Genomic DNA, 23423 nt, shown 5'->3' with positions numbered 1-23423 from the left:
AAAAATAGTCTAGGTCATCACTCTCATAAAAACCTTGGAGCTAACCCAAATTTCTAATCACCCAGAGAACAAAATATTTAGAGTCATCAATTATTTAGCATTAAAAGACAAACATCTCAGTCTACTCACTGCTTTGCTACCTTCTCTGTAACATATCTCACTTTGGTCAGGAGGAGTTCCAGCAGATATCCTCGATGAGAGTCTCCCAGCATGTGCAACTCATCCACAACCACCACTCCTGATAAAGAAAAGCACTCAGGTCACATTTCACAAACCTCCAAACTAAGAACAAATAGCCTCGATCCTTTCACATTCCACATGATGAACTGAAATTTATATTCACAAATCCAGCTGTGCTTACCAACACCAGTATGGCTTCATTCTGCCACTGAGAGAGAAAGATCATGACCAATGTCATGACGTTTCACACCCACCACAACCACACACACAATCAGCTTTTAAAAGATAAAAATAAATAGGTTGAGTTGTTAGTCTAGCCACTCCACAAAACAGTATTGCATCTATACTGGAACCTCTCGGCAAGTAAAAACCCCCAGGCTTCAGAGTAACTGGAAAGGAAAATTCCAGCACCCAAATGAGCTAGTCAAAAGCTTTGTTGACATAACTGTCTTAGTTAAAACATCATTTTTTACTAATACAGTAATGTCAGAAATAAAACAAGGGCAGATGTAATTATACTGGCAGAGTCTGCTTCCTATTATATTGTTCTTCATTAACCAAACCTGAAAGCTGCTATTTAGCTTTGGCTTTCTAATGAAAAAAAATCCTTATGTGACCTCCTGAAAATGACTTTTTAATCTACTTACCACCTCCATCAAATTTTTAAGGTGTGGAGAAATATCTAAAAGAATAATGTCTAAAAAGGCTTCTGAATATCAGCAGCTGGAGACAACAGACCAGACTAGGGTCTTCCCCAAGGAGAAAACATAGAGCCACTACAACTCAGGTACCCACTGCACCTCCTGCACACATCAGCAGTATATACCCTTTCTAGCCAGCTGACAGGGTCCCAGGGATATGGAGTAGGATAAAGGAAGGTTAAACAAAAAAAGCAGGGCACAGAGAACACCACGCTTCATTAGCTCTGCTGCTGTGGAATTTTTTTCCTCTTTGGTGCAGCTATGTAATATATTCCTGGTATGGCTAAAATAGCAGGAGCTTAAGGGCAAATGTGACCTTATATTATCTGTTTCAATGCTATTTTTCCTTCTCTTTTTTTCTCTCCTTCCTACATATGTTCCTTCTCTCTCCGTCTGTTTTCTCCCTCCTTCTCTTTCAAGCCACTTAAGTTAGAAAAGAGTGCTGCACTGCTTCATCAGCCTCTTTTACAGACTCCCACCCATCCAGCTCCTCTGTCTTCCTGTACTTCCTCTATTCTGTGCTTGCTTGTAAAAAATGGCAATTCGTTGGTCATCAAATACATATTTATTCAGCTACCAGAAAAAGCTTCTTCTTGCTTCCCCATACAACAATCTGTCTGACTTCTTCCAGAGGTGAGACAGGACAGTTTAATCAGATACCTACCAAAGTCAAATCCACACAAGTCACCTTTCCAGTCTGTGTGCCAAGCAGCGGCACATTTTGCTTCCTGAGATGAAGCACAGCACACTAGTGGTACCTACAGGCCAAAGCACAGGGAGTGTTGCTGGTTTTTACAAGGGCCACTTGTTTTATACTCTCTGCTGCTACTCAGCTGTAGCATATACTCAAACAGATGCTAAACCTGGGAGCTGCACTGCCCTGGCACTCTGCAGGCTGGTGACACCTGACTGTCACTGGTGCACAAGTGCTCTCCCCTGTGCAGGCAGTACTCGGGGTAACACAGCAGCAGCCAACAGGCAACCAGTACTGTTCACAGAGCTATCCTCATCTTAAAATGGAATTGCAGCCAAGCATTTCAGGCCCCAGCAGGCAGTGGTATTTTCTGCTCAACAAGTTCAGGAATGCAAGTGGGGCCAGAACTTTATCATACTACATAGGTACTGAGAATTAGGCTAGACTCAGTCTACTACTTCTGTCTGCAAATTAGGTATGTTCCTAGAAGACAGCTGAAAAAACCAACTAAAAAGTACCTGAGAGCTACCAGACATGTTTACTGTAGAATAACTAGGTTGTTTTAATTCCCCATCCTGTTTAAAATGAAAAAGTTCTGAATGACAAGCAGGGAGGACTTGATTTTTTTTAAATATAATTAAATAGTAATATTTTAATTTCAAGTTTAAATTAAGAAACAAATATTATAACAGCACATTACAAATCCATTCCCAGCTGATACACTGAGAAAGCAGTGGATTCTTCTCTAATCATTTTCCTAAAAATTTCTTCAGCATCAGTGTCAAGAGGCTGAACAACAGGAATATCATCTCCTGTGTACCTGGATGTTCTAAACTGACACGTTATATAATAATTAGCACCACAACATTGCTTTTAACTGTTTCATACAGCACAGAGAGCTCTGGCAGGCAGAGGATTTTAGTTTCTCTCAACAATTTCCAAAGGCAACGTGAGCTATCAGCATGGGGTTGACATCAACAAAAGGAACAGCTCAAACTTGAGATGGAATCCAGCCAGGATTGCAGTCATCTCCCAATAACTCATCTCTAAAGATAAAACACCCTTGTTACAAACTAGTCTAAATTTAGAATTAATTAGAAGACAACGTACAATCTTGCAGTTTCAGACAAGCTTGCTTTGGGCGACAGCTAAACTGGCATTTTCAGTTCATACCCATATTTTACAGCTTTTATGAAAATTTATCTCCAAACAGAAAACTTGTCCATTTCTTACATAAAGATGACTTTTTAAAATCAAACTATAATTTAAAAATTAATGTCAAAGATGCATATAAAGAAAAAAAAACATTTTTACCCCTATTTCAGTTATATGGCAAATATATTGGGGCACAAGCAAAATGGAGGTTTGCAGCAGAGGTGTTTTCAAATGGTGAAAGAAAAACATGCTTTAAGGAGGTATTGGTATTGAGAACACATATTCAAACTCAAATCTTGTAGTCACTTGGCTGGTTATACTTCAATGACTGTTCTCAAGTACATTCATCTTAGAAAGCACAACAACATGTAGGGATGAAATGGAGGTTCCAACCAGAGGGATTTGGTATATCTCTAGTTTCTGAAAGATAGTATCATTAAGCAATACATATTAATATACTGAGTATGCTTCCAATGCACACAAGCCAACATAAAGTTGCTTGTCCTGACCCCACTGTCTGCCTTGTGCTGGCAATACAGCTTGTACAGTGTGGTGACATAGGATCAAACTAACCCTAGTTTAAAGAAGCAAAAAAACCTTAAACCAAGTAGCCATATATTGAAATAAAATAACTGGTTTTCTTGCAAATGAAGGAATGAAAATACAGATTCAAGAATCAAGCTGGACTGCAGGAGCCTCCATTTGAATGAGCTTAAAATGCTGCAAAACAGTCACCCACTCATCTTCAGCCCACTGGCAGTCTCTAAATCATTCATGGTGATTCAGACCCTACAGATTCAGGTGTGAATGCGTTATCCCGTGATCTCACACTCTGAAAAAACCTGCAAGGTTTTATTTCCCATTTTCTCTCTAAAAAACTCTTCTGGTACACAATGCAGCAGAATATTATGATACCAGATGCACACAGAACAGCAGTTTCAAAGGTGGAGGTCTCAGAGCAGATCAATCCTCATCTATTTTTGCAATTTTTATATTCTTAAAATAGCAACCAGCTATGTTACAGGACAGAGTGAAGATGGGAAGGATTACTGTATAAAACATAACTGGGTATAGCTTTATTGAGCAGAGAAAAAAAGAGAATAACAAACTTCTGACTGGACTAGGAAAGCACATCTCTCTTCAAGTGTACACAGAAACATTGGCCTTCTTCAGGTTTTATCTCATCCTCAATACCTATGAATACTTTCATTATCTAGTGGCCATCGGGGCCACAGTGACCCAGAAGCCAATGTGACAAGGACAGAGGGTTTTTGAGCAAACAAGAGAGAAATGAATGTCACAGCCCTCCCAGTCACCATGCCTACCCAGAGGAGCACTATGTATTCATTCCGCTTATCTGCATCCAGATGAGCACAGAATGTAATTCCTTCTCTTCCTCAAGCTAAATGAAGATAGATCTTAGATTCCACAATCTCTGTCTAAAACAAACAAACATAATACATTCCTGAACTCAAACATATCTCAGAACTTTAATTCAGTTTTATTAATTAGAAAACACTTCCTAGCTACAGGAATCATTGTTAAATGCAGCTTGCTGTTCACGTGACACAAACTAAAGCCTGCAGCTTCTACCTACTCACCCAGCTGCTGAGCTACATGGAACAGTGCTGGCTGTCCTCCTAAATCCAAATCAAAGGTTCTCTGGAAGAAGAAAATTGCTGCATATTCCTATATGGTATGTCTGTCATATACAGAATTGAGAAAATTCAAAGTATCCCATGATTTCACATGTACTCAGAATACGTAACCCCCACAATGGTCAAGCCTCAGTACTTTACCCAGTGAGTCCATTTTGTTTTCTTCTATGAGCCTGTTGATTAGTCCATTGGCTTTCTCAATGGTGCAGACAGCAACATCCAGAGCAGAGAAACGTCCTGCAGGAGACATGCTTCCCATGTAGCCTTCAACTCTCACATCCACCTCCTGAAACAGGGTCTGTTTTCCAAGGATACAGAACATCCATGGCAAAGTTACAGCTCTGAATTTTGACCAATGCCTTCTGGAATCACATAAAAGCCTGCACTCTACATCTACAATTTCTAGTACTTTAAATGCCATCTAATCAGATTAAAGCCATATCTCAGCCAGTTACTGACACTTCTTTTTCCCACTGTCATTTTTTATTTCCAAAGCAGAAGCCACAGAGTAGATGTTGCAAGACAATGTACATAAATGAGTAAAAGATGAGAACCACTGCTGTGTATAAAAAGATTTAATATTAAAAATGTTAGGGAACACACAGCGCAACAGTTTATAATATCAGTGGCTTATGTACAAAGACACCTCCCTCTCAAGAAATCCTGAGCAAAAGCCAAACATGGAACTCCAAACACAATGATGACACATCTCACACTGAAAGCCAAGAAACAACAACTTCTATTCCAGGTCTCACTACTGCAGTGCCAAAGCTTTGACACATCCCACACAGCATTAACAAAAGACACAAATATTTGGACCTCACAGGTAGGTCACCCTTTGAGTTCAACTATGTGCAGCTATGCCCAAACCTCATGCCAGGAGTAGCAGAACAGAGCTCTGATAATCCTCCAGTTTTACAAGATTAAAGCAAAAACATGTCTCCATTATCAATCACTTCAGAGTAGCTTTTTCACACAGTTTGTAGGATTTCCTAGCAATTTGTGAAGTTAAGATACCATCTCAGTTAATGAACAACCAAACTGTCTTAAATGGCAGAAAATACAACAAAATGCCTGCTAGGTTTGGATCTGGTTTTAGTTGTTGTTACCTAATGGCAACCATGTTTGATATGAAAGCCTTTCAAATAACAATTTATGTTTTTTAAAGGTGTTCCCACTGTAATTTTATTTTTTAAATAGCTGGGGTGAAGAAGCCAAGGTATAACCATATTCTGGCAGAAAAAAAAATTAGCGAAGTCAAAGTGAAATCAAAGGCACAAAATTGTGGTGGAATACCCCAAGGAAAGCTAAAATATCTTTTTATCCTTAAGATAACATTTACACTTTGTACTTTTCCTAACACAATTTTTCATTAGAAACTTCATTTAAATTTTGTATATTATAAAATCTGTGAATAAATGCAAGTAACAACCCTTTAAAAGTCAAAGCTGAAATAAAATGTTTTAATCAACTCCATACAAATTTTTTGGCTAAAAGTTTCTTTTTTTTTTAAATCTCCAATTTAGAGCAAATTTTAAATTATCTACTTCTTTCTGAAAAAACTCAGCAATTTTTTTTTCCCCCCCCAAATCCACGCTTTTGCATTTCTGTTTAAAAAATGTGACCCAACAACTACTACCCATAAATTTACCCTCCATGAATGCTACTTACCTGCAGGTAACATTTCTTCTCCTTGGCCACAGAGACAAAGGGAAGGATGAGAAGAGCTTTCTTACGAGTCTCCAGGACTCGCTTCAAAATAAGCAATTCTGCAACAAGAGTCTTTCCAGCACTGGTAGGAGCTTGGGAAAAAAAAAAGGGGGGGGGGTTTAAATTAATTTTTTAAGTTTAAAAAATAAATCTAAAGAGCAAGCATCACAAATCTAGCACAGAAAGCAGTTACTGGAGAACTTGGGGTGGGACTCTTCAGTTCATGTCTCTCACCCACAACCACACTTGCAGTCAACTCCATAAAGAGCAAAGAAGACTAAAAATCATCTGCCTCTTTTCTAAGCTCTTCATCTTCTCAGTGCTGCTCTAGAACCTTTTTCCCACGAAGGGTAGACAACCAACTGTCATTTCCTACAGATTCCTAGTCCACCAGTCTTACTTCTCCTTCTGCATTACTTCCCCTTCTGCACACACACCCCACACACAATATGCGATGAGAAACGATAAATGGACTGAAAAAAACTAATAGCAAATAATATTCTCAGATGTGCATCTTCAATTGCAGTTATCATTCAGTTCCTAGTAGACAGTCTGTAATAAAAGAGTCACCACTAGCTGACTCCTAATAATCAATTTCTAAAGGAACTTTAACAGAGAAAATGGGGCAAAAAGCCTCTCTTCACATCTGGAAAGGAGACCAGTAAGTCAAGTTTGAGGTACATCAATGGGACAGATCTTAATAAGATGTCTCCAGAAGAGGATCCTGACCTTTCTAGCTGCCAGATCAGAATCCTTCAGCACCAGTATGTCCTTGTAAATGGCAGTGGAAAAGTTAGGGGGACTGTTTTTATCAGATGTTCGCATACCTGAGTAAACTAGGTTCTTCCCTTCCAGAACTTGTCCAAGCATGAGGCATTCTGCTTGCCATTCAAACATCTGCACCACTCCCAGACTGTGGTATTTCTCCAGAACTGCTTTGGGAAGACCCCAGCTTGCAAGGAGCAATTTGTCTGCTTGGTCTTCAGGAACATTTACCTGCTGATATTGCCCTTTGGGAGGAAAAAATAAAAAAAAAAAATTTAAAAAGTCAGGTATCATCCTTGAATCTGAGGTCACTTAGGTTATACACCTAAATGTCAAACTTCTATACAAACTCCTGTATTACAAGAAAAGGCAATAACTATCTGCCCTATATTTTTCAGTATTTTGTGCAGATGGTTCACCATTCTTCTTATCTTCTGACATCTTTTTTCCAATTTTTCCTCCTACAAGATTTTCCACATTCGATTAATTCCTTTACCAAACTCTTGCCCTGGTATTTGCTTTTGAGACAGAGCAGCCATTACCAAATACATACTCAAACAGAGCTTCAGCACAGATTAATGCAACAGCATTACAATGGATTTGCCATCTCGTCCGCACCCACACCATTTCCCTTTTAAATTACTGCTGCTGAGATTTCAGTAATTCTCACTGATTACAGAACTGCCCAGTGTTTTTTGTTTGACAGATGAATGAAAACCACAACATAAACCAAACAAGCAGCTCAGGCTACTCTGTGCAGTGTGTTATATTCCAGTTTATTAACACCGATTAGTATCTTCACAATACTGCCAGTTCCTCTAGCTTAATTAAGTTTCTTGATGATTATTTCTTGTCTTAGTAACCCTAAACAACTTTGTGCTGATTACAGACACTGCCTCCTCCCTCTCCTTCTCCTCCCTTTTTCCAAATCATTAAGAAAACTCAAGTGTTTTGTCCCTTTCAGGTTTCTCATCCACAGTAATGCCTCCCCTATCACCCATGAATATATAGTTCCTGTAACAGCATTTTGTGAAAGATCTTGTCAAATTGAGATAAAAACCAAGTAATCATGTGTCCTGACTCTACTGTACCCATTTTTCTACTCATACATTCATTTTAGAAAAACTTCTAAAAGAAATTTCCCACCATGGTTGCCAGCATAAGGGCAGGCTAGATCAGCAATACCAGCCTGCATAAGCAGCCAGCATTTTTTCTCTCAACACACAAAAAAATTCAACTGCTGCCTTGAAGTTAACCCCAACCTAGGCTGTCACTGCTGCGTGATCAGTCTCCTCTACACAAATACATAAAAACACTTGATATATAGCTTAGCTCTGAAAGCTTTGCTTCACTTTGTATAATCAAAGTACCATAAAATACTAAACAAAAATTTAAGCACTATCAGGAGAGAACAGAAATATGCTACAAAGCAGAACAGGCTTCCTAAGGGGAATTCAGAGGAGACCAGAATAGCCCATCCTAAACTGTGACTGTGGTGGGTCGACCCTGGCTGGACACCAGGTGCCACCCAAAATCATTCCACTCGACAGGGAGACAAAATACAATGAAAGGCTCATGGGTGATGAAAAGGACAGGGAAAGACCACCCACCAATTACCATCACAGGCAAAACACTTGACTTGGGGAAAATTAATTTATCACTAAGCAAATCAGAGTACGATAACGAGAATTAAAATCTTAAAAACACCTACCCCCTACTCCTCCCTTCCTTTCAGGCTCAACTGTACTCCCAATGTTCTCTACCTCTTTCCCACCAGCAGGAGAGAGGAACAGGGAATGGGGGTTGCAGTCAGTTCATCACACAATGTCTCTGCCACTCCTTCCTCCTCAGAGGAGAGTTCCTCACACTCTTCCCCTGCTCCAGCGTGGTGTCCCTCTCACTGGAAACAGTCCTCCATGAACTTCTTCATCAGCAGTACCTCCCACAGGCCGCAGTTCTTCACAAACTGCTCCAGTATGGGTCCCCCCCGGGGTCTCAAGTCCTGCCAGCAAACTTGCTCCAGCATGGCCTCCTCTCTCCACAGGTCTTGCCAGGAGCCTGCTTCAATGCAGACTACCCACAGGGCCACCGCCTCCTTCGGGCATCCACCTGTTCCAGCATGGGCTCCTCCAGGGGCTGCAGGTGGATCTCTGCTCCCCCATGGACCTCCACAGGCTGCATGAGGACAACCTGCCTCACCATGGTCCTCACCACAGGCTGCAGGTGAATCTCTGCTCCAGCACCTGGAGCACCTCCTCCCACTCCTTCTTCACCAACCTTGGTGTCTGCAGGCTGTTTGCATCACATCTTCTCGCTCCTCCAGCTGCAGTTACCATTGCACAGGCTTTTTTCCCCGCCTTCTTAAATACATCATCCCAGGGGTGCTACTGCTGTTGCTGATGGCCTTGGCCAGAGGTAGCTTCTGGCAGCTTCTCACAGAAGCCGCTCCTACAGTCCCCCCTTGCCATGCAAATCCAATACAGTGACTAATATGGCAGAATTAGGATTCAGAAACATAAAAAACCCTACGTGATTGGACCTTAAGCTTTTTCCCTAGTGTTAAAACCAACAAACTTCATGTAAAAGGTGGAACGAGTAAAGGATTACGTGATTCCGCTGTTTGAAGAATAGATGAGAACTGAACATGTGTTTGAAAACTTGTGGCTTAGAGATCTGTGTACAGAAATATACCTGTGACACTAATCTTTTTTTTTTATCTACTAACACAATGCTAAGAAACAGTCAAAATTAGGAAGATACGAATTGTTGGTTAGAAGCATTGGGTATTAGGTTTATCAGAAAGAAAACCATTCCAGATTGTGGGGCCAGCTGACTACAAGAGTGCAGCTTACTGAACTGTCTTTGGGAAGCTGACTGTGTAAATGTGTACATTTTCTGCTCCATTTGCAGAAATTGACATGAAATTGTATCTTGCAGGACATAATCACATCAGTGAGAAGATGTGACATGACTGGAGAAGAGACTGACAGATGTAAATGCTTTAAAAAGTTACAGAAAAAAAATCACAAAAGAGATGAAACTGCAAGGTGCAATGTAAATATCTTGATTTTAGATGTTGTATACAATCTCGATGCTGTATACGTCTTGATTTCTCTCTTGATTCAAGAGCACAATAAGCTGGTAAAATGTATGTGTGGCATCCAGAAGCATCACTTTAAGTAGCTCTGTCTGCCAGCAGGACCACTTGATATGACACCTTGCCACAAGATGTTTATAGCAAATCATGTACATGGCATAAAGAAGTATATTGTGAATACTTCTTCTGTATTCTATTACGTACTCTTGAATCAATTTAACAATGTAGGTAAACAAACCTTGCCCGGCATACCAAAGAGAACAGACTATAGCGATTGTTGTACTATGGCAGCACCTAGAGGCCAAGCCAAGGATAAGGCCCACTGTTACAAGAAACGGAGAATGCCCCCATCTCAGAAGTGTGCACAGAATTCACATTTTCTTATTGTCTTCCTCAACTACACAGCGAATAGTGCAGGAAAATCCTTCGATCCCCACCCTGCTAACAACACTAGCACGTATCTCGGCTGCAGCCACTGCCCTCGAGGGAGAAAGGAAGGGGCGAAGCGCGGCTCGAGCAGCGCCGCTCCCGGGGCCAAGGCCCCGCGCCCGCAGAGGCTCGGAGGGTCTCCGGCCCCTTCCAGCAGCGCCCCGGTGCCCCCCGGGGCAGCCCCGCTCCCCCTCGCCCAGCACGTCCCGACTCGCCGCGCTGCACGACCGACGGGAAGGCGGGGAAGGGAGAGAAGGGGAAGGGAGGAGAAGGGCTGCGCTCTCCCGGGCCAGTACCTGCCGAGCCGCTGCCGCGCAGGGAGAGGTCGAGGCCGGGCGGGGGGCTCAGCACAGCGCGGCGGGGAGCGGCGGGGCCGGGCGGCACGGCCCGCCCCGCCCTGCGGCAGCTGCCGCCGCGGATCCCCTCAGCCGCGGCCGCGGCGGCAGCGCTCGGCGTGACGGTGGTGCCGCCGCCATCTTCCCGCCGCGCCATTCAAACCTGGCCCCGCCCCGGCCGCCGGGAGGGCGGCCCCGGCGGGAACCGGGAACGGCCGGGAACCGGGCAAGCCGGCCCGCCCGAAGGTCGCGGCCACTGCGGAGCACGGGTTGTCTTTGTAACAACACCGGTCAGTGCTTACGCAGCGCTCCGAGCGTGCGGTACGCGTGCGGTTCTCGCGTTGTACCGGTGAAAGGCTGAGATAATTAATGAAGGTAACGGGGTCTGCTTCAGCAAAACAAGGCTTACCGTGCAGAGCTGAAGCAATAAACAGGGGAGGGCACAAAGGACAAACAGCCTCGTTTGCTGGTTCTAATGGCTCTGACGCCAAAACAGCTGTTACAGATTCTAAAAGAGTAGGACTGGTTTAACCTCTCCTCAGGAACATGACTATCAGGCGTTCTATGAAAATTTTGCAGTACCCAAAAAATGCATGTCTTTGTCCATCACCCACAGAAGTGCTAAGAAGCGTTATATCAAAAAAAATAAGGCTTTTCTAAGTTGTTTTTAATTTCAACTGAAGAAAACATACTGATCTTTCCAAAAATAAGGTCAGCAAAGGGTGAACACTGAAAGCAGTTCCAGGAGCATGAATATACACAGTTATTTCCTTCTGGCCACCACTGCTTTATTTTGGGTAATGCACACACTTACACCACTCTCTCAGAAAAGCTCTCCATGTTCTCTATCTCTCTTCAGAGAAACGGATCACAGCTCAGGAGGCTGACTTCACAGGAAGCAGGACCAGTGCTCATAAGCTCAAATACTCTCTCTGAGGCATCCAAGACCCATGTCCCTCTCTTCTCACAGGAACAGGTCATTGGCCCAGAAACACTTGGAAAACAGCCAGTGATAAATAGGACTAGGGGAGTGGAAGCAACTGTCTTCATTCCAGATGTCCTCCTTTGGAAAAACCTAATGCTTCTGTACTCATCTGTGTCCTGCAGAAGAGCATGTGCTCTCATTGCTGTCATTAAAGCAATCTCTTAAGATTAAATGGAAGCAAAATTGTTTAAGAACACTGCTGTCATTTCAGACAATTATATCTGAGCAAGTGCAAGGGATGGTCTAATGGAGGAGTCAACATATTTTAATCCTCTTTAAATCAAGCAGCTTAAAAAGCTTCTTTCATTGTTCACGTTTACAAAACCAGATGCTAACAGTAGGCCCTTCTGTGTTTCAAAGCCCAAGCACTAGACAAATACAACACACACATTTTTCCTAAAGTGATTATTTTAATGAATTGATACTTAGAGAATGTATCCATTCTGCTACTCTGTCGACCAAAAGTTAGATACATTAAAAGGAAGAGAGGCATACTCTGCTACAGACTCCCTGCTGCAGAAAACAATTCCCACTGCACACTAACCGTTTCCTGTACTAGTACTGAAAAAAATATTGAAGAAAATAACTCAGGAAATATTTCTACTTAGTAACAATATATAATTCTATTATGCCAGAAAAAGACCAGAATAAGCACTGCTGATATTTAAAATGCTCACAGCATAGACATGTTTCACTTCAACATGTAGTTTTACAACTGCAGTATGAAATCTATTACTTCCTCATCATTTCATGTCCTTCTCACATCTTTGAAAAAGCTATTTAAAATATTAAAGGAGACATCTATCTTCATTCTACTCTTTTTTTAAGGGGGAAAAACCAGGTTTTGCTGTCTGAAATTTTTAATTCATTAAAAATAGTTTACAAAATTTGAGGACAGACCTACTTTACCAAAGTAGGAAAAAGAGCTAACTAGCAACCAGTCGAAGAATTTGGTTCCGTAAGTATGTGCACAGCTGGTTCATCAAGTCTCTGTTCTGTCCTTCAACCCAGTGCATTTCTACTACTACATCATTTCCTTCTTTCTTCACATTCATTAAACACTTGAAGAGAAAACCCCCACTAGTTTCTTTAGGGCTTTGCTCTTTTTCCACTGTCAGATTGCTAGCTTCCTCTGAAGGGCAAGGTTCCTCCTTTGCATCACCAGAGCCTTTGCCAAGTGATGTTTCTCCCTGCTTTGCTTCCATCTCCTGTTCCTTCACAGGATCACTGTGTTGTTCTTTGGCAGCAGATTCCTCTGGTAGCTCATTTCCTGCCATCATCTGCACATCCTCATCAGGTGCCATAAACCCCATTTCAGAGTCATCAGTCTTGGGGTTTTCACAGTCCGAGTTGTTGCTCACACTCTTCTGGCTGTTCTTTTCCTCCTCCATTGCTTGCAGAATATCTTCAGAAGCTCGAGGAAGTTCTCGTAATTGCCTTATTCTCTCTCTTTTCTTTCTCCTCAAATGAATCCAGGAGTTTTCAATGGCAGTCACAAAGAGGCTAATTTCATCTTTTCCACAGGGAACACGTTTATGCTGAACCTATTGCAGAAAACAGCAGAATTTCATACAATCCTCTCACAGTTATGCTTTCAATTAGGACATTGTTTTAACATCTAACACTTCATACTGTACCTTCAGATCAGTGAGAATCTTCTCTACCCAGGCTCTAACCACAGCAATAGCTTCTACAGCATCCCAGCCCATAGCTGCAGCTTTGGTGGATAACTCTTTGACTGTAGAAGCCAAAACCATGAATGTAATTGGTTTTCGTGGTTTCTCTAATTTTCTTCTTTTAGAGGGAGGTGACTAGAAGAAGAAAGAAAGAAAACAATTACAAGACTATGCAGTATTAGTGGGGTGACTTGTGTACTCAGAAGACTGTGATTCCATAAAACATGAGGATTAAGAGTGTAATGTACACCACTAGGCAGTCATTCACATGGCCCGTGTTTCATTTCACCCCCAGGACTTTTAGACTCAAACCAGCTAAAAGGATCATGCACTTTATGCTAGCCTGATGGACAGAGGGAGTTTATCTTCAGGTATCAGGCAAAAAGCTTCATTGGTTCCTTCAAACTATTAGCTCTCCATGAGCTGAGAAAGTGTGGCTGCTCTTGGAAACAGAGGCCAGCTGCCAATATCCACATTTTGATCCAAGTGCACTGAAGGTTTCCTCGCATCTTCCTTAAGACTGGTTATTGTCTATACCTATATTCAAATATACAAACATCCAGATCCAAAAAAGTAACTGGCTCACATTTAAGGTGAACAAGCTCCACTTACATTGATGTAGGCAAGTCTGAGTTAGACGTGGTCATACCTATTTGGTAACAGAATCCACATGTTAAATTAAAACTGAGTTCTCAGAGAGAAGTTTAAATTCAAATCCAGCCCCAACTTAGCGTATTTTTATTACTACTAAACTGCTATTTGAGGTATGTTACAAATGATCCTTATTTTCACTGAAACCCACAGGAAGTTCCTACAATGGCTTCCTTTTTCCACCCTCAGCAAGGGTCACTCATGAATCACATATCACAACTGCTAACAGACTGGCAGCCATCTAAGAAATTCCGCTGTCCATACAGCCCAGCACATCCAATATTCCAGTCTGAAGAAGAACAGTTTGTATCACAGCAGTTATAGCTCATTAGCCCCTTCCTCAAGTAAGAGGCACAGAAAATCACAAGCAAACCAGAATTAAGCTACTTACTGGTACTTGTACATCATCATAGAAACTCCACGCCAGTGCCCATCTCATGGTGCGTCCCTGACAGAATTCAGTATGAGTGACTTTAGGAACCTATGCAAAGAAGCAATACATTATTTCAGATTAATAAACAATATTGTTTTACTGCACACATTTTCAAACAAAGCATATTTTCTCATGACACAAATGGAGATTCTTTCTGACATGCCTCAGAGGTGTCAGGGCCCTCTCTCACTCCACTCGCTTTACTAAGACAGACGTACCGACAGCTCAAGGACAAAGGAAATCAGATACTTGAAATTTTGTGTCTAGCTCAGCTCTGCTTTTGGCAATTCATCTTTCTGGAAATTTATTTCACCACGCATTCTCTTTCCTTCCACTATACACAAGGCCAGAACTCACAATTATTTTCTTTGTATGGGAATTAGTGAAGAGTATGCTTCCTCCAGAAAGCCACCAAAAAGTCCTTTGCACAGCCCTCTTTAATGCGAATAGTAGCACAAAGTTCCATTTTACTTGATGCCAGAATTCAACACAAACAGAACAACAACACTGCCACTTAAATCATGTTACTGTTTCTTTTATCAACCAAATTGCTAGATTTCATGTGAGCTAAGAGGAAAGAAAGCTAGATTTTTTTGTTGTTCTTGTTCTTTTTTTTTTTACTACAACCTTGTTAAGGCTACTTTAAAGCAGAAACTCTGAATCTTTTATTACGAAGACATGCTCCAACATGTGTTAAAGACAAAAATTTGGAGACGATAATTGCTACTTCCTGGTCAGGTTTGAATATACAATAGTTAAACTTCAATTGTTTCCCTAACAAGGAACTGCAGTCCCTTTTTGTAATAAAAACTCAGTAAAACAATTCAACAATAACTACCCACATGCATTGAAGCATACTATATACTGTATAGAACACAGGCAAGATATATATGGACTCTATGCAAACTCACCCCCTGGATTCGAAGTTCTTCCTTCAGTGGTGCTAAACTGCATTTCTTCCCCAACATGCAACTGTACCACCTGCAAAGCACACATTAAAAAAGCGTTTTACAAGTAGAGATCAACTGAAAATGACAGCTATCAGTAAGAACTACTTGGATCAGAAAGCTGCAAAAACAATAGGAGATTTAAAACCAAAACAACAACAAAAATCACACAAACAGTGACTAGGACATAGTACAGCAAAATTCAGAACAGAAGGTCCAAAGACAGACTGGACAGGGAAATCTTTTTGAGCTTTTAGGAAATACATTAGGAGTATTATTGAGACAACACCCCAACAACCAGGAATCTTGTTTCAAAGAGTGACTTCAGTTATGGGGAAGATGTTACACCTTACAAGAATTTGTTTCAACTTCTCCACTTTTTTTGGAGAATGAATCAGAATAAAAAGAAATAACCAACTATTGGCAAGTAACAGACATACTGACTAACATTTGTGCTCATTCATATCTTATCCAGGTTTCTATCACATAACACATATTTCATGAGGAAACAATCAGGCAAAAAAAAAAAAAAAGAAAGAAAGCTATTTTCCTACTTCTAGTGAAGCCTATCCTTCCACCCAGATCCACATCTTCAGAATCTCCAAACATTACTTTACATTAAATTTTTCATCTGAATTATTATTCGAGCTCTACAACCCCATCTTCCATACTTTTTGATGACTGGATCCAAAAAAGTTTAATCATAAATACAACGTATTGAAGTACAAAATTTAAGATCTCCCAGTTATTAAAGGACAGTTTTGTCCAACACTGGGGGAGTAAAAGCCTGCTGATCAGAAAACTGCAGATGTGCCATCTGTTTATGTTGTTCAAAAGAATGTCTCACTATGCTTCTTATTGCAGCTTATGTTCACCCAAGACAGCATTCAGTACAACAGTGTCCCTTAGCAGGCAAAGCTGCAAGTTACCAAAATTCGGCCAGGAAAAGAGAAATTTTTAGGCTATGTCATAAAACCTCTTTCATCCCAAAAGCCCTTAAGAATGAACCCTGACCTGTCTCTATCAGGTACATATGCTAATTTGCTGCAAGATACAAGTGTCGCTTGTATAGGCTTTTTTTGTTTCCTGCCTTTAAATAACTCCAGCAATAACTTCTAATTGCTGCTCGGGAACAATTTGATGTGTAAGTATCATCAAACAAACTGAACAGCTATCACTGGACCATAGCGATACTAAAAATACCATTTTTGCATGACTTCTGCCAAAGATGAAGATAAAAGGTGTTAGTTTGGGGTTTTTTAACTGGAAAAGAACACTTACCGTAACCTCTTTTTAAGTTGGAGACTATCATGAATAATTCTTTTGACAAATTCTAGTTCTCCTCCCTCAGCCATGATTTCTGTGATCCCTCCTGTATTTACAGAACTGGGAGGAGGACGCCGCGGATTTCGAGAATTAACTCCCTGGATTAAAACCCAAAAACATTTGACATGGACATTTAATGAAATGTTATGCTGCTTTGTACATTGCTTCCTATCTTAATCGTAGTGGGTAGCAAGCACCACCACCTCTACTTAGCCTTCCCCCATCAGAACCATGGATAACAAAGATCCATTCAAAACAAACGTATCAGAGTGAATTCGCTACAATCTCAAACCTACTTGTCACACATTAGGATCCTGCTAATATGAATATGTGGTTCCAATACATGTAAGACATGCTAAGTGCATCTGTGCAATTACAATGTATAGTGTTTAATTAAATCTTAAACCTTTTTTCTACTGCCCTGTATTATACATTTCTGACTAGATTCAGTGGGTATTGCAAGACCTGTATGATACCGTCTACATCACTAAGGAAATGAAAAACACAGTTATGCAAAATTCCAGGAACTAATTCCTCTGTACTACTGTTATGCAGCAGGCATCTGATTTCAGATTTACTAGCTGTCTACCTTCCAAACTAATTTTCTAGGACAGTAAGAACTTGTGAAAGAATGCTACAGCTCATCGCCCACTTTAGGAAGGGTAACAGTTAAGTTTTCAAAACTCCTTTAGGGTCTAGGGGATGAGGAGGGAGAAGACTTAAATGCTATTTCATAATGATTTGGGATTTTCCACTCAACCTTCCCCACGTCAAGAGGTTAAATTGTTGCTACCTTCCCACTGACTACTGAAGTACATACAACATCCAGTTTGTTACCTTCGCTTCCAACTGGTTGGCAAAAAAGGGGGGGTTGCACATGCAGAAATCATAAATGATCTCAGATTCTTCTTTCAGTGCATCCATTAGAAGAGTCTTCTGTGGTACCTTAACCACTATTAGAAGAAGTGAATTTGGTCAGTAAGGAACTTCGTATTTTATTTAACATGCTATATACATTATACATTGTATAAAACCTGTACTCTCTAAACAATGCCTTCTACAAAAGAGATGTAACAAGTATCACCATGGATATAAAGATTTCAGGTTAAGAATTAGCATACAAACAGCCTGTATGTTTATACCCAGCAGCAGAACCACATGAATCTCTTTAAACAACAAGGACTGCCTGAGTTATGCTACGTTCTCCAATACAACCACGCATGTGCTTTAAGCCCTTTCAACTACAGGCACTAAAGCTTCACATGAGGCCTGTTCCTTTGTCAGCTCCTTTTCCAGTATATGGCAACACCACCACACCATTAAAAATCAGTGGCAGCAGTAACAGAAAACTCTCATTGTTCTCCGCATCAAGTTCTGGATCTTGAAGACTGACATGGACAACAGACTAAGACATGTTGTTCAAAAGGATGCTTCCAAAAGTTTTCATTTCAGAGCTCATAAATGGATTTTACTGCATTGAGTTCCTACAGAAAATTTTCCAAGCTCATTCCTAGACCACATCTGGCATACTGGCACTGCTACCACAGGCAGTGTCAGGACTTCACTCAAGAAGTGAGGACGAAGAACTCTCTGTACAACTCTCTGTACGCCTTTGTGGAAGTGTCATGCAGTTATCCAAGGGGAGCATTCCATGTCTCCTACCAGCATAAAGAGTACAAACACTAAGAAATACTTCAGTAACAGACAAGGAATACAGAGATAAAAACACCCCAGGGCGAAGTTGATCTTTCAGATTTTCATGAGGGTGAGTTTTTCTTTATCCACACATCCCATGCTAGGCAAGGCAGCTGTTTGGCTTAAGCATACCCAGACCTCAGCAAATATTCTGCACCAGTCAGAAACAATTGAGCACCTGTTCGGAAGGAATGTACATTCTGAAATGCCACTGAACATGGCAGAAGTACGTCACAACATTCGTATGCTATTAAATACCTTATTACATTGTACCTTTTATAAGATCAGACAAGTTATTCTGTTCCACGTTCTTCTTGGCATAATTGAAGCACATGTCATCCACTTCTGTTGCAAGGAAATACCAGCCATTCAAAGTTGCTCCAAGTAATGGGTATATACAAGAAGCCCCTGTCCCTGCAGAAGTGAAAATCCACAAAAAAGGCAAAATAAATCTCTGTTGTTACACACACTGTGGCTGTTAACTGCGTACTTATTACACCAAAAAGAACTAACTTCAAGATAGCAATCAAGAAATTTCAAGAAAATTACTGATCATCTACTACTCACTTCTTTAGTGAACTTTATTTTTGTAATTTGAAAAACAGCATTGTCAAATATGCACTTTTAATGAGATAAAGAATTTAATAATCTGTAATAATTTTTCTAGTAAACTATCAACTTTAGTTTAAGCTATTTTTCTTCTATATGACAGTGGTTAATTTACATACAGAAAGCCAAATACATTCTGGCTTTAATATAACAAAACCCTACCACAAATAAATTTCTCTTCTGAATTTTTCTATCATCTCTCATAAATAATTTACTTTGATGCATACAACAACCACAAAAAAATTCTGTTCCACCAGACTGTCTTTGTCTAATGTCCAAAACTATAAAAGAAACCTAAGTGTCAATTAAGATACCAAAAAAGGTAGACAGATAGATGAAAACTTGCTAAAAGAGAGAGAGATGCCAGCAGAAGATAATTATGGCATATCTAGGTGATCAAATCATCAATGACAATCAAATTTAGGCTTAAAGGGAATGGATACAAGAAAAGGGAAAGATATCCCACCACCACAAAACTTGAGTTTAGACATGTCAAGAACCTGTTATACTGATTTACTGAAACATCAATAACTTCATCTGTCAGTACACAACAGCAAAGGGTTATTTCCAGCACTTCTGTCAAGTCCCCCTTGGATAGCTTACTGCTTTTCCAAAGCTGGAATATCAAAGCCCATGCAAACTCAAACTGAAGATTCTGCAGTATGTGGAGGACATAAAGGATCTGTCTCTTCTACCCAGCCACCTACCGTGACAAAGTTCATAGAAATAATTTTCAAAAATGAAAACTAATATAAAAGGCATAGAAGATGGCTAAGAAATTTAAAAGTTATAGAGGAAAGCAGCTGTGGACACACCATGTGATGATACAAACCTGGTATCCAGCATAACTCCAGCTAAAAATGCAAGTCAGTAAATTTCAGACAACAAATTTCACTACAAAAAGTAATGACAGCAAATACCAAATAAACAGAAACGTAAAATCTGGCACAGAAAGATTCCTGAACCCCAGCTTTGAGGAAGTCAGTAACTTTAAAGTTTTAACATCAAGCATTAAAACAAGTTAGAAAGGAAATTCCAGCTTCTCTCAATTTCATTCTTCAGCACAGAACAGTCTTTGAAATCAAGACTTTGAAACTGTAAAAGATTTTATTGACAAAATAAAAGATGTGAACTAAACTCAAATGTACTATCACTGGTGCCTTTTAAATAATTCATAAAGAATAACCAAAGTTTCTGAATCCAAATGCCAATTTTATTATTTGTGTGTGGAAGCTCTTACAGAGCTTGCCTTTTTTTTTTTATTTCTAATGAAAACCAAATTATGGCCATCAGTGTACATCTTACAAATTCACATCTCTGCTGACTGTTTACATTTATCTGCTGTCTAATCTACATACTGTCCTGATATTACCAAATAATCCAGACTGAAAGTGAACAACTATACTGGACCATATCATCCATCTGCTGATGCTTCGTCCAGCTTAAAAGACATTTTGTTTCCAATAATAAACAAGAAATCTTTGACCATCTACAACCAAAACACAGCTTAGCTAGCATTTGCCCTGGTTTCTAATTAAGCCTCTTTTAAAATTCAGCTTGCGAATATAACTACATTGAAATAAATTAAAATAAAAATCGAAGTTTAGAAAGGACAGGTCATTCACCTGCCAAATAGATCTATAAAAGTTATTAAGTGGAACACTAAAAAATATTGCTATGCAACACACAAACCCTCTGGTGCAGACATCCAAAAGCCAAATTAACAAATTAGCAACGAAACATAATTTGCTAGTTAGAACACTGAGAAGAAATACTTTTTAATTATTTTAGAATCACATTTTTACCTGCATTTTTAGAAGCAAAATATTTGTATACCACAGAAAGCTGCACTCAAGGGGGTTCAAGGCCCTGAAAAGCCAAATAATTGCCTCCCATGACTGCTCTTGCGTTTGTACGGAGAAATCCTGCCCACCCAGGAGGCAAATGAACACCGGTGGAGCTCAGACTGCCTTTCACCACCGCGAGCATAGATCAGATCTCTTTGTTTCTCAAACTTGACGTTTTTCTGTGGATGCGCAACAAATTGTATCTGCTACTGCCGCTGACGGTAAATAAGGAATTAAATATTTAGCTGTGTCGAGTACCTATGTCAATGCCTCGCCTCAGGGTTTGCTTCTCAGCATCCTGGTGGCCGATGAGATCCTCCACCCAGTGGATGTAGTTGAGCCTCAAGGGGACGGTAGGAATGAGCCTTTCCACGGGGATGTCGATCTTCAGCCCGAAATCCTCTTTCAAGAGGGTGCATGTCAGAGCCCTCACGGCCTCCGGATCCTTGAAATTCAGGCTGAAAGGCACACGCAGAGCTTTCATGGGCGCCGGGGGACGGACACACAGGGGCACCCACCCGCCCCATCCCGCCCCGGCCGTACCTCACCCTGCCCGCCAGGGTGGTCTGCACGTGCTGCTGGAACTCGGGGTACTTGCCGGCCAGGTAGGCGAAGTCGGGCGGCTTGTCCTTGTAGCGGTTGCGGGCGTGCATGGACTTGTTGAGGGCCATGTCGGGCCGGGCCGGGCCGGGATGTGCCGGGAGCGGCGGGAACGCGGCGCGGGATCACGGCCGCACCCCCGCGCGCCGGCCCGGCCCGCTCCGCTCCCGGCGCGCATCGCGGCCCCGCGGGCCGTTCCAAGGAGCGGCGGACGGAGGGGGGTGGCACCGCCCCGCTCGGGCCATCGCCCGCCGCCGCGGCGAGGGACGCTCGACTGCTGAGGCGGAGGAGTGACTGCCGTGCGTCCATAGAATCCTGGAATGTCATGGGTTAGAAGGGACCCTAGAGATCATCTAGTCCCAACCCCGCTACCATGGGCAGGGACACCTCCCACTGGACCAGGTTGCTGAAAGCCTCATCCAGCCTGGCCTTAGACGCTGCCAGGGCTGCGCCATCCACAGCCTCCGCGAGCAACCCGTGCCAGTGCCTCACCACCCACACCGTAAAGAATATATCCATCCTAAATTTTCCCTCTTGCATTTTCCTTCTTGTCCTATCACTACAGTGACCAAGAGTCCCTCTCCAGCTTCTCTGCAGCCCCCTTCAGATACCGGAAGCTTGCTGGGAGGTCTCCACAGAACCTTCTCCAGGATGAACAGACCCAATTTCCTAGCGTGTCTTCCTTCAGGAGGTGGCCCAGTCCTCTTATCCGCCTCGTGGCCTCCAATGGACTTGCTCTAACTGTTCCATGTCCTCCTTATGTTGGGGGACCAGAGCTGGATGCAGTACAGTTACAATGTAAATGTTCTATCTACAGACATCATCGCTTCAGCATTAGATACTCAATGAGTAATAAAGATGAATAAAATTACATAAAGAGTTGCATTTTTCTGGTGGCTGCTGTGTCCAGGCTCAGAGGCAGCAGCACGAGGAGCCTCCACTCCCATCTTCACATACATTACCCACCCAAGTTGCCTTCATTACCGTGAAAGGGTCTTCAGCATTCTCTGAAACATCTCATAGCCACTGATTTCTGTAAAATTCCTGCATGAAGCCACTGGCAACCAAGCAGTGGCCTGGGGCCTGCTGCTTGTGGCTTACCTTGTGCCAAGAGCATTGAAACACCTGGTTTTAAATGATGTATTACACAATCTGAGGTGGGGGGAAAAAACCCCAAAGCTTAGATACCATACCCGAAAAAGTTTTCTGAGAATTTCCCCACTTCAAGCACTTTCAATCAACAGCATGTACTTCTAATAATTACCATAATGATCATACTGTTGTGCTTGCTGAACATAAACCGTGAAAGAAAAAGTGTATTATAGTGAGCTTTGTGCTCTTGAAGAGCGGACAGAACTCCACTACTAAATAAGTAGTAAAGTAGGTATGTTTATTTCCAGCTGGGACGCACGGGGGATCGCTCCTCCAAAGCCATGCGTGCCGACAGCTGCATTCAGCTCGGTATTTACCGGGTTACAAGTTCCATATTCATTAAGTTGCGCAACACGCCTATACATATTCATCACCTAGCCCCGCCCAGCCTCGCGGGTTTTGAACCCAAAAGTCATTTACATCCGCGTTGCGCTTGCGCAGTGTGGTTTGGTGTTTTCTTGGTAGGGGTCTCCGGGGGTCTTTTGGAGGAAGGCTGACAGTCTTCCTCGTCCTGAACTTTTAACCTTTCTTCCCCGCGCACGCTCTTTTGTATCCCTGGCCTTTGAGACTGGTTTGAGCTAGTTCGCAGGATGTCTGTCTGAGACCCCCCTGGTTTTATCAGAGTTCTCTTTATCTTTTCTTCCTGCCCTGGTATGCTGACCAAGCTGGATGCATTGTTCCCGACAAACTAATTCTCCTGCTTCCCATCCCCCTGATTCACTCTGATTAAAAAAAAAAGCAACAACATCATCCTCAATTAAAATGGAATGTAGGCATA

The 23423-nt window shown here is 41.6% G+C and overlaps 2 protein-coding genes across 2 annotated transcripts in view; both read right to left on the bottom strand.

Moving 5' to 3' along the window:
- The window catches only part of POLQ (DNA polymerase theta), a 56896-nt gene extending 46015 nt beyond the window's left edge, over positions 1 to 10881 (bottom strand). Inside the window, exons 1-5 of the mRNA XM_048293885.1 lie at positions 10686 to 10881; positions 6926 to 7108; positions 6060 to 6190; positions 4530 to 4686; positions 130 to 238 (exon numbers count right to left, since the gene is read on the bottom strand). Of these exons, the coding sequence (XP_048149842.1) occupies positions 130 to 238; positions 4530 to 4686; positions 6060 to 6190; positions 6926 to 7108; positions 10686 to 10881 (776 nt within the window). The remainder of the gene's footprint in view (positions 1 to 129; positions 239 to 4529; positions 4687 to 6059; positions 6191 to 6925; positions 7109 to 10685) is intronic.
- A 1218-nt stretch (positions 10882 to 12099) lies between these two features.
- On the bottom strand, positions 12100 to 21644 carry METTL16 (methyltransferase 16, N6-methyladenosine). The gene is made up of 9 exons (XM_048294702.1): positions 21437 to 21644; positions 21152 to 21351; positions 18711 to 18851; positions 17580 to 17695; positions 16698 to 16840; positions 15381 to 15450; positions 14428 to 14517; positions 13347 to 13520; positions 12100 to 13253 (listed from the first exon to the last, which is right to left on the bottom strand). Exons 1-9 carry the CDS (start codon positions 21562 to 21564, stop codon positions 12636 to 12638), a joined length of 1680 nt encoding a protein of 559 aa, XP_048150659.1. The 5' UTR covers positions 21565 to 21644; the 3' UTR covers positions 12100 to 12635.
- Between the last annotated feature and the right edge of the window lie 1779 nt (positions 21645 to 23423).

Source organism: Corvus hawaiiensis, chromosome 2 (genome assembly GCF_020740725.1).
Source record: "Corvus hawaiiensis isolate bCorHaw1 chromosome 2, bCorHaw1.pri.cur, whole genome shotgun sequence".
NCBI lineage: Eukaryota > Metazoa > Chordata > Aves > Passeriformes > Corvidae > Corvus > Corvus hawaiiensis.
This window is presented reverse-complemented; position numbering and strand designations above follow the sequence as displayed.

Coding starts and splice junctions, on each gene's coding strand:
- METTL16 (XM_048294702.1), bottom strand. CDS start 21,564: ATGGCCCTCAACAAGTCCATGCACGCCCGCAACCGCTACAAGGACAAG. Junction 13,521..14,427: donor ATGATGATGTACAAGTACCA/GTAAGTAGCTTA, acceptor TTCTTCTTCTAG/TCACCTCCCTCTAAAAGAAG. Junction 13,254..13,346: donor AGATTCTCACTGATCTGAAG/GTACAGTATGAA, acceptor TTTCTGCAATAG/GTTCAGCATAAACGTGTTCC.